The sequence below is a fragment of the Battus philenor genome, unplaced genomic scaffold, assembly GCF_028537555.1.
Source record: "Battus philenor isolate CCGP_79_NKW_IND1 unplaced genomic scaffold, ilBatPhil1.0.hap1 SCAF_15, whole genome shotgun sequence".
Classification (NCBI taxonomy): domain Eukaryota; kingdom Metazoa; phylum Arthropoda; class Insecta; order Lepidoptera; family Papilionidae; genus Battus; species Battus philenor.
The window spans coordinates 4,293,543-4,305,745 of NW_027181677.1; the positions used below are offsets into that span (position 1 = coordinate 4,293,543).

At 31.1% G+C, this 12,203-nt stretch overlaps 1 protein-coding gene across 1 annotated transcript; it reads left to right on the forward strand.

The window, feature by feature from the left end:
• The first annotated feature begins 7,612 nt into the window (after positions 1-7,612).
• LOC137918825 (PI-PLC X domain-containing protein 3) lies at positions 7,613-12,201 on the forward strand. Its single transcript, XM_068761744.1, has 7 exons — positions 7,613-7,855; positions 7,935-8,045; positions 8,418-8,580; positions 9,297-9,426; positions 9,781-9,939; positions 10,242-10,438; positions 11,814-12,201. Exons 2-7 carry the CDS (start codon positions 7,943-7,945, stop codon positions 12,055-12,057), a joined length of 996 nt encoding a protein of 331 aa, XP_068617845.1. The 5' UTR covers positions 7,613-7,855; positions 7,935-7,942; the 3' UTR covers positions 12,058-12,201.
• Positions 12,202-12,203: the final 2 nt, after the last annotated feature.

Consider the following 12,203-nt stretch of genomic DNA (forward strand, 5'->3'; position numbering starts at 1 on the left):
TGAAGCCGAGAGACGTAGAGCGACGATTTCTCATATGTGAATTGTTGCTTCATCGACAAAAGAGAAAAGGTTTTCTGCACCGTATCGTCACTGGGGATGAAAAGTGGATTCACTACGACAATCCAAAACGAAAAAAATCGTGGGGTATGCGGGGTCACGCATCAATATCGTCGCCTAAACCAAATATCCCAAGGTTCTAAGCTTCTTCTCTGCGTTTGGTGGGATCAACCAGTCAAAACTTACCTGGAAACACTTCAATGGGAAGTTCTACCCCACCCGCCGTATTCACCGGACATAGCCCCCTCCGAATACCACTTGTTTTGGTCGATGGCACACGGTTTAACCCTTAAATTCATAATGATGCAAATCTGCAACATACCACTTAAACGGTATAAGTAGCAGTAAATGCATAGTGTTGTATAGCTCCAACATAAGGTATTAAAAAAAAAAATTAAATAAGTATAAGAATATTAAACATATATAAACATATTTTCCCCTGCATTGTAGTGTATCTATCTGAAAAATATATATTTTTTTAAAGTGTAAATAAAAGTCGTGCATTTAAGGGTTAAGCGAGCAGCGCTTCCATTTTTTTGAAGAAGCCGAAAAATGGCTTGATTCATGGATTGCCTCGAAAGATGAGTCATTTTTGCGACGGGGGATTCAATTGCTACCAGAGAGATGGGAGAAAGGGGTCTCTAATGATGGACAATACTTTGAGTAATGTCATTGTAAGCATTGTATTCTAAATAATTTTTTTTTTAAAAAAAAACAGCGAGAACTTATTCAAGGTCCTAATACAATTTTATAAAAATATAATTAAAATATTGCGGATGTCAAAACTGTTTTACAATCTATACATTATTTATCTTTTAAAATGTTTTTATTTGTTTTTATCGGTGTTTACATCACTATTTCATTACGTACAGTTTCAAAATATTTGCAAACAGCATAATCGTATACAATGAAAGTTTGACGCGGGAATTCATAAAGTAATCATTACTTGTCAAAACATTTCGGTTACCTGTATCTTTACGAAATAACTTTTTTAGTCATATCTTAATTCATTTAATAAGAATTGGACTTTTACGTTAAATCAATTTTCACTTAATACACTTTTTTAATATTCACTTTACTCTCAGTTTTCTTTACAAAAATAGTTCCTTAATACAGTTAAGGTTTTAAATTAATTTAGATCTTTGGTCATGTGTCAAGCCCCAGTGGTCATCTATTCTACACGACACGTAACTTGCCTTTCGCGTAACATGTCTTTTACTTTTTTCTTACGTCCGTCTACCGAATCAGACATGCGTTATATACGCATTTACTGAAACCAAATTTACATCAATCTTGATATCATTATTTAAAGTACATGCGATGATGACTCAGTTCCGTTTTTATATTTTTATAATTACCAGACCTTGCCTTCATTTACTTGATGTGTATTAAGGCCAGAGTTACATGAAGCCGACTATTGTTAATTGCGTTCGTTAACTTATTTCATTATTTTTTTATTGCTTTGTTTGCTTCTACAAATATTAATGTTTGAATAAATATAAAAATAATAGAATCATATTAAAATTAAATTAAAATGTTAAATAGACACACGTACAAAGTATTTACGCTAATTCAAAATCATACGTTACATACTTAGTCTTGCCATAAATATTGTTATAAAGAAAAGCACGATTTTTTTTTATACGTAACATTTATTCCTTTCATAGTGAGTTAGTTTAATACATCAATATATAACTATTAAAAATATACAATGTTTATTCGAAGTGGTCTCCATTGGCTGCAATACAGTCTTTTAAACGTTGAGGCCAGTTATCAATAGCAGCACGAACTCTTTCTAGAGGAAAATTCTTCACTGCCAACCGAATGGATCGTTTTAGGGACTCCAAATTATCATGGCGTTTAGAGCAAGCCTTACTCTCTAAAACTGACCATAAATCATAATCCAATGGATTTAGGTCAGAACTTGACGACGGCCAGTTTTCAGTGCTGATAAAGTCCGGAACGTTAGTTTTCAACCAAGATTGGGTGGATCGAGCTCTATGACCCGGTGCCGAGTCTTGTTGAAAGCACCATTCTTTGTTATTGAACATGGTGTTAGTTAAAGGCTTAACTACCGTCTCAAGAATGGTATTTTGATAAACTTGTGCCGACGTTTTAATACCTTTTTCACAAAAATATGGCTCAGTCACCCCTTCATAGCTAACACCCCACCAAACCATCACTGAAGTGGGATAATGCCCACGTTGTACTCTGTTTACTAATTGCGAAGCTTCTTTAGAGCTTCCAGCATAAATACGGTCATTTTGTTTATTAAAATACTGCTCAATTGTAAAAATTTTCTCATCCGTAAACAAAATTTTTTTGTGACCTCCCTTTGCGTACCGCTTAAGTAGTTGTTTGGATTTTACCACCCTATTCTTCTTTAAATTATCAGTTAAGAAGTGACCAGTACGTCTCTTATAGGCTGCAAGTCCTAAGTCATCTTTTAATATACGCGACATGGTTCTAGGAGCTATCTTCATCTCCCGAGATAAAATCTTTTGCTTACGGACAGGATTTCTTCGAATTCTTTCCCTAACTGCTTTAATCACCTTTTTCACACGAACGGTACGTGGACGGCCAGATCTTTTTCTGTCACAAACAGAGGAGGTATCATTGTACCTATCAATAGCCCGGTAAACAAACATTTGACTAATACCAAGCGGGTGGAGGGTTTTAAAAATTGCACTTTTCTCCATACCTACTTTATGTAAGGCAATCACAGCGATTCGGTTCTCTTTATCACCCCACTCCATTTTAATATAACAAAATATTTAACAATATAATGGCGCGAAAATAAGAAAACACATCAAGCAATCATATAAAAATGACAGATTCCAAATTCAAACGTAATATTTTCTTTTTTTGAATAGTAACAGTATTTATGGCCAGACTAAGTATTATTCAACATACGCAGATTTGCATCTCTTATTGAAATCAAGATGAGTCTACCAACTGTTAAAATGATGAATGCCTTGATGAACAGGCGAAAGAAACTTAAAGGTGCCATGTATTTTTTTTAAAATTATATATTGTAAAATTATATATTTAACAGACATTAAATTAATTTGGAGGCAAACACATCATTCTCAAGGTGTACTTAGACGTCATATACTATCTAGTAGCACACAAACGTACTAACATATTTTTTTAAATTTAAAGATAGAACCTCTTTGAACATTATGTGGGATTCTATTGTAAAAGCATACATTGCCCATACAAAAATTAGCTAGCTTCATTGAGTCGAATATATATATAACATACATTTTCTGAAACCTATTGAGAAGCAATAGTCAATATTTTTGTTTTATTTTTCTTTATAGACACTTCACGACTGAAATTATAAATAGAACGTATGACTCCTTTTTGTTTACATTTTAATTTCTATCTGAATTTATTATCTATTCAAAATTATGAAAGCGTTATTGAAAATAATACATACAAAATAATATTTTGATAATTTTTTTAAAAAAGAGTTTAAAACGACTGCCACTACGTGACGCGCTTTCCACTGATTTCAAGGGCAAACCTTTCAATTTAGTGAAAATCAGTCTTAAGGATCGTTTTGGACTATAAATAAGAATAGAAAATGTCAAAACTAACGTTCACGACGCAGTAATAACCTACCTACACGCTTTATTTTTGTCTCCACCTGATAAAGTATTTTTGAACATTATAGACGATAAGCTGAAAACATTTTAAGATAATAATTTGAATGATATTCAAAAAAAATGAAGCTATAATAAATCAGTATTTATTTCCAGAAAGTTTAACTATGTACAAGTTTTTACTGATTTCTTTGTATGTTAAATAAATCGAATTCATTCATCCATTCTAGAAGGTCATTGACTTTTTTATATTCACTCTAGATAGACGCCCGCTGTAAAGCATAGGCTACCCCCAAACATCGCCACAATGACCGGTCTTGTGCTGCCTGCATCCTGCGACCCACGCCGCGTTTACCGACTAATGTCAAAATAACACAAAGGTCAATGCACTACAACAACATGATAAACGAATAAAAACTGTCATGTTGTTAAAAATTGCAACAATAAATGAAAATAATATTTATAACTTTAAAAGTAAATACACATCATAGTTTTAAAAATATTATATGGGGAAACGGAAAGTAATGTCGTTTTTGTCGACATATTTTACAGATTTTTTCTGTTCCGATTGATTTTTACCGCTCTGGCATTGAAAATTTGTATACTAGATGGCAAAAGGTTATTGATAACGAAGGCGAATATATTATTGATTAGAAAAAAATACTAGTTTAAAATGTAGTTGTGTGAATTTAACTTAAGAAAGCTACATTACTTCCTGGTCCCCCTAATATATATCTCTTACAGGGGCGGCTTAACCTATAGTGCAGAGTGTGCAATGCACACAGGCGCCGCCGTCTAAGGGGGCGCCGCGGCGCTTAGTTTCGCAACAGAGATGTGCTACAGGCATAAAAACAATGAGTGTTATTCTGCCGTCAATATTTTTGGGAGAGGCCTATGCCATGTTGTGTTCTTCTATGGGCTGAAACGACATTATGCACCCATCTCCATCCCCTTCTTTTACTCGTTGACCGCCCCCTATCTTTTCTTATTAATAAAATCCTTCAAGCAAAAATGATTGCTTGAAAGCCGTTTGTACTTCATCTACGTACTATTTGATTTTAAAATATCTTGTATTGATGTACAATAAAAAGTAAAAATAATTAAATTCATAAATAAACAACTAAGAATAGTAAAATTAATTCGATTTAACCAAACACTTTGATTGACGTGATACCGTGTCTAATGCGTAAAATTTTAATTTACTGATTTATGATGTGCATTGATAGAAAACCTTATTACCTGACTGCTGCCATTAAAAAAAATTAATTAGTCTAATAGTTTATTCAGAAATCACATTTTCATAGGTAAGAGATATAGCGCTTGGATTTTTTGTTAAAAGGCCTCTTAATGTTATAAATATATTTATATTAATGTTATCGATTGTTAGACTATTCCATAATTATTTTTATCGAGAATAGATAATATATGATTTAAGTATTACGTAATTTTAGAGGTTCTAATTTGACAAATCTTTTTACACTTATTGGAGAGGTACATGTGAGATTCCAACTATACCTTTTTTGTTTAACCTGAATTGTTTTCGAAGTTTATTTTTATTATTATTATATATATTACATATAAAAATGTACAATAAGACAATCAGCGAATAATTTTAGTGGATATGTAAATGAATTTTGTAATGGATGCGGTTGTTTGTACTGTCATCGTATACAAGGTTATTGGAGGGAAGTAAAATCTTTAAAGGGATGAACGTATAGCTTATTTGCTAATAATTAATTTATGTCCATTCTTTCCAATAACTAATAGTTCCATAATTTAAAAAAAAACAATGTAAAATAGTAAGTATAAGTATATTCAAAATTGGTTTTATTACATAGTAAAAATTAATTATTATTTACTATATGTCCTTGCCGACTTTGCACTGTCAGAAGATATTAGCGAGTCGTAGAATATAAATTAGTGTAACTTATTTCAGAGTGATTGAAAATCAGTGTATGACTTTTCAAGCTTTTTGATGAAATATCTTAATAATATAAATGGGCTATACATTCATCCCTTTCAAGCTTACCTATAAACAATCATTCTGTATAATAAAATGATTAGAAATGTTAATACGCTGAAATATAAAAAATGCTACTAGCATTACTCAAGTTTGTGCCATAAAGTGTCAAATGTGTTGATAAAAAGCCGTAAAAATCAAGGTTAATTCTATTAACAAAGCAAGTTAAGAACATTGACACAAAAAATGTTTCGCGCATTATCCTTTCACCTAATCCACTAAATATACACGCACAGTTGAATGGAAGTATTGTAACAAAGCAATCGGTGGCGTATGCCTAGCCAATAATAACAGCAGAGGTTACTTTTTGCATTTATTAACACCGCTGAAGATCAAATGCATTGGATTGCAGGATAATACACTTCAGTTTACGACTCGCACTGGTGTATTAAGTGAGAGAAAAACGGTATATAATTTTGTTTAACATACAGAAACTTATTATCTATATAACGGTCATCGGATACGTTGACGTTTTTGAATCAGTAACCGGGACATCCACACATCGAACATGAGGCTTGAAATCTTTGTTTTAATAGGTATGAGTTTACTTCTTTACTTCGAGTGTCTGTACTTTATGACTCATTTTCTTCTTGCTTTGAAATAAAATAAAAACTAAATTTATTCCTTATCAGATAAAAATTATTTTTTTCAATTTGGCTACAATTTTTGTGTAAAAAGTAAATGTGTTATTATTACTAAACCGTTAAGAAAATTTGTTAAAGTTATTATTGAGTGAAATGTTTTTTAAATGACGATTATTTATTTATAACAACTGATCGAGTAATTGTAGCCGCATTATCAATACAGAGCTAACAATGTCCGATTCAATTTTTTTTTTAAATTTTATTAATTTTATATAGAGAACAAAGAATTCATAATTGTATTGACATCGAGAAAAATTGATTGCTAGCTAAAACTTTCTGTTACATCGCTTGGTAGATCTTCGCTCATTCATCATAAATATAATGCAGATCATCGAATAATTGTTGTTAATATTAATAAATAATACACACAAATAATAACATCTGTCAATAGTTCATTATTGTTAACCCGTGGGTCCTTTATATATATATTCTTATGCGACATTCAAAGAACAAATTTGTATTTGTATTGAGAGTTTGCATTTTATATTTTTACATAAAATGTTTCATAATGTTAATAGTAACCTGATATGTATATATACTGGTAAATATCTTATGAAGTTTAGAAATGTTCTACTACTTGGTTTAAAATCTCCGACAACAACTGTTTTTAAGTATTACTTTGTTCTCGTCCGAATTTAATGCAGCTGGTGAAATTACTGAGATACTTAGTAGTTATTTATATAAATTTTACTGATAGGAAATAATCTTTCAGCCTCCACATCTTGTGTTCAGGGTCTACAAGTACTTTAAAGTTGTATTTTATTGGCTTTTCAACAAGATTAACTTAAATAATAATTAATATTTATTTAGCCCCTGCTCCTTTTACAATGTTTATATATGTTTATGATTATGTCTATGTACATCGTGGATATTTATATTCTAAAAGAAAGTAAACAATGAATTACAATCTTTTATTAATAAGTGGAAGTAAACTTAATTAGTGTGAAGTCCAGTATACCATCAAACTAAATTATAGCGCAACAGTCGTATTGTACCATGTTTCTAATGGTAAATAAATAATCAGTTTATATCAATTAATTAAAAAATACTATTCTACTTTGAAAAATATTTAAATGTTAATTAAAAGTTTTCAAGTGTTTCTAAATACAATAATTACAGATATACTTTGTACCTAAGTTTAAATCCAGTTTGAAGTTTCTGTTCAGTTATCTAAAAATAGAAGTAGTTTAGACAATGTAGCCATAGCTTAACAGAACTTTGACATGTTAACTGACTTTAATGGCATCATATAACTTTTGCATTCATTTAAATAAACGTAACAAACTATTAGTTATTTTTATACAATTTTTGTAATAAGTATTAGCCGCATAATGTACCAACACTAATAGGTGTAAATATACAATAAAGCAAAATCTATTTAGGACAGTAGGGCTAATAGTTGAGGTCGAATATTTAATTTTAGTGTCTTGACGTAACCAGTCCAACCTAAACCATTTTAATAGGTACTACATGTAAACATAAACTACCAAGAAAGTTTGTCACAGCGTTTTAGTTAAAATTTGAAGGTATTTTTAAATCTGAAATTTTGTCGTGTTTGGGAGAAAAAGTATTGTGTTGAAAGTGATTTATGAATTTGAATTTTAGCTACAATAATGAGTGAAGATGGTTTGGCGCAAAACATTAACCTTGAAAACTGGATGAGTGGGCTGCCGGAAAAATTAAAAAATCTGCCATTTATTTATCTCGCCATACCAGGTAACCTTACGAAGTTATTTTAACTGATGAATGTTTTATTATACGTGAAATATAATCATTACAAACTTTTTAAACAAAATATCGCTATTTAACAATTTATTTTAAATTAGAAAATAAACAAATAATGTTATAAATTTTTGTTATCATTTGAATAATGGTATATCACATGGGTAGATTTTAAATGAAAATAAATGCTTAGAAATATTTCTTTATTAATGCTATCAATTCAGTTGTAATGCTAAGTATATAATATTATACATATAAAGAACTAATTGTTAGAATAACTCATAAAATGTTGTATATGTTGAAAACACATCTTTCAGTGCCATGCATGGATAAAGAAAAACTAAATAAAATTGCTTATATTTCCAGGCAGCCATGATTCAATGACCTATGGCATCACACGGTCAAGCGAAATTGCACCTGATGCCGAACCTATTGTCAAGAACTTGTACCCTTTATTTAGAGGTACGATATTACGTTGGACAATAACACAAGCTATAGATACCTCGCAGCAACTTCTTATTGGCATTAGGTACTTTGCTCACAGTAATTAACAAACATGGCACAAAATAACGTAAGATATATATATCTCCTCAAGAATACATGCTTATACTCCAAAATCAATAAAAACAATTTGAATCCTTCTATAAAAATGTTTTAAATTAAGTTGGAATAACTTTTTAGGTAATTGCACCTGTATCTCTACAAATTTTCATCCATTGTGTGCCATGAAATTCTTAATCAAAGCTAAAATAGCACATAATTGCATATTACATCAAGATTTTACAATTTAATTTCTAATTTTTGTATTTTTTGACAAATCTTATGCCCTTTTGTTTGTTGACAGTGTTAATAGCCTTTAGCCGAGACCTCTTAACAGTAATTAAGCTTAAGATATATGCACATATATTTATGAAAATAATTTATGTCAATCATATTTCAACAAATGAAATTATATACATGTCTACATTTATATGTAGACTATAAATTTAGTATATGCTAATCAAATAAAAATAAATTCATTTAGATTGTTTATCAATCAACTAAGCTTTTTGTAAACAATTTATTTGAATTTAACAAGCCTGGTTTTTTCTATATATCTAAAATATTACTTCAAATCTCTAAATGAAGAATTATTCTTGTTTCATTATTGAAATGCTTAGGACTTGAGATAGTTTAATAATAGATTTAAACATCAATTTACAAATATAAAGTAGAGTAAAATTTGTTCAATTGGACATGTTACAGGTATTTCGATTTGAGGATTGCAACAAAGACAGGTGATGATAAATTTTATTTCACCCATGGCGTTTATGCTGATGAAATAAGTAAGGCTTTAGAACAAGTGAAGGATTTTGTCGACACTCATCCTGGAGAGGTAGGTCCACATTCTTTATATTTGAGTAAATTGATACTAGTTTTAACATTACAAATAAATGAAATTGTTGATGCCTCTAGTGTAGACATTAAAGTTTTGTTTGTTTTGTATATTTTGTTTAAAATCATTACAAGCTACCAAAAGTAATAATTAAGTTACTAATTATACAGCTAGCAAATCAATTCATTTTTCTTATTTAAATTTAAAAGTCATCAATTATCAATTTGCTATTTCAGTTATTATGAATTTATTAGGACGCTTTAATTTGTGTGTTTTATATTATTTGTTGAATTATAAATATTTGTTTATTCTTCAGCAATGTCTGTTTTTTAACAGGTGTTTTTCTTTTTATAGGTGGTTATATTAGATTTTCAGCACTTTTATGGCTTCACTCTAGATGACCATCAAAACTTGATGCGAATTCTGTTACATCTGTATGGTCCAAAACTTGTTCCAAGACAAATAGATGTACAGAGTATCACACTAAATTCTCTATCAAGATTAAAACAACAGGTAAACTATAGATTCATAATTTTAGATATGGTAAAATGAGAAATTATTTTGTAGATTTATATAGGTTTGTTTCATCACAGAAATTGGGTACTAGTGTTGCGTAGGTAGTAACTAGGAATCTTAATTCTCAAAAGGAATTATTGAATACTAAACACTATTCCTTAACACATATTTTTTTTTTGCAAAACTGTATTGATCCGAGTACAAGTGTTTTTTTTTAGGGTAATAAATGTATTTTATATACTTTTATTAAATCCTACAATTCATCACTCATATTTAATTTATTATTGCAATATTTTTAGGTTGTGATTGTATATCGACATAAATCAGTATATGCTACAAATGAGTTCTGGCAACCTCAAATGTTACCTTCACCATGGCCGCAACAAGAGCGAGTTGATGGTCTCCTTAGCTTCTTGCGGAATGTTAAGAGACACCCCGGAATGGGTTTTGTGCATCAAGCAGTGTTGACACCCACCCCTGCATTCATTATATTTCGGTAACAATTTTTAAACACATGTTACTAATGTTTCATATCATAAATATACTCAGTTGTAATTTTCAACAAGCATGTTTCTAACATTGTAAATATTACATTGTTTCCTATAATACATGTGGTGAGATCTTGTAAACCTACAAGATTTTTTTGTTAAACTTATTAGAATAAATTTTAATCTCGTCCATTGTCATAATTAGGTAAGGCATTTTTCAATGATTTTATTAATTTAAATTTGTTATTTATAAAAAGAAAACCATAGGTTTCAGTGCCAGAGTTACTTTTATATGTTAACAAAAAAAAAACGTTTTGGAAAAAAAATTGGTTTACCTATTCTTTACATATATTTTTTTATTAAGCCACAACTTAGGTATTTATAGAGAAAAATTAGCAAAATTTAAGATGAATACTAAAAACATTTTCTTTTTTATAAGAATTTACTGCGTAAAATAAAATAAGATGACAGACATGAGCTAGTCTGGCTGTCAAACATTTCACACAACCATAGCGTTTGAATGCATGCCTTCTCCTGGTCACTGTGACATTGTCTACCGGCTGGAGAGGTTACTGCAACAAAGGGTCTGGATGTTTGGACTAGAGTACTATGGAGACCATGAGCTCGCCTACTGCATGAGCGGTAGATACTGATCATTAATGTCTGATTTGTAGTAGTTAAGGGGTTAACTTCAGACGTTGAACATGTTAATGGGTCTGGTCTAGTTTGTGGGGCACTCGGTTTGGAGTGACCGCTAACGATAGCTTCCTGGCTGGCAACTGGCTAGTTAACAAAGCTCAGTTACTTGCCTGCTCAGCAAGAGGTATATGCTAGATAAAACCCACCACATTCGGGTGTAGTTTAGGCTAGATCCCGTGATGGAAATCGAAAGTGATTAAGCTCACAACTTCGGCACGATATCCGAATAACATGGGAGCCAGCTTCTGGCGTCCCGAGCGAGGATTAAATCGTTATTGCGTTCTTGGTGATGTAGAGGAAGTGAGTGTACCTTACAATTCCATCACCTGCTTGGAGAGTCGGTAGTGCTTACGCGTAGGAAGAACTTACCTCAATGATTACTGTTGTCAGAGTCTGTGGAAGCAAGACCTACCGTAAACAGGCCCCTACCCTCGTGCGGGTGTGCCGTCCATATTGGTATAATCTAACGGTTGGGAACTCTGGAGACAGTATAATCAATAATTTAAGTATAGGATAGACAGGGTGATAGTCATTGTCTAATTTGACTTTCTATTTAGAAACCTATATATGGGGCGTCGCTAAGCGAGTATACATTGGAGGATATATGCATTCTTAACACATGCAAGGTTATAATTATTAACTAATTTTTATTTGTTAATGTAATTACACTTTCGTTTCTTATAGATGGATATCCTCACTTCGTGAAAAGTGTGCGATTCCTGTAAAAAATGAAGTACTACCGAGGTTATTAGAAGAATTCTCTCCAGGGCCGCCAAACGCCAACAGCGTGGATTCCCCGGCTCCTGTGAATGTCGTTATTGCAGACTTTGTTGAAATGGATGACGCTGCCTTTCCCAAAACCATCATACAACTTAACATGAAGCTTCTTAATATGGATTTGTTATATGGAAATCAAGATCAAGGTTAAATTTAGCAAATGGAGTAATTGTCTTGTTTCAGTACCTGCATTTTATATTATTTTTTAATGTGATATTTTTTTAATTAATTTTAAGGTGAAATATGTATTTATTTACACAAATCCATTATTAAATCACATGAATGCATAATAACAAG

Coding starts and splice junctions, on each gene's coding strand:
- LOC137918825 (XM_068761744.1), top strand. CDS start 7,943: ATGAGTGAAGATGGTTTGGCGCAAAACATTAACCTTGAAAACTGGATG. Junction 8,581..9,296: donor CAACTTCTTATTGGCATTAG/GTACTTTGCTCA, acceptor GACATGTTACAG/GTATTTCGATTTGAGGATTG. Junction 9,940..10,241: donor TATCAAGATTAAAACAACAG/GTAAACTATAGA, acceptor CAATATTTTTAG/GTTGTGATTGTATATCGACA.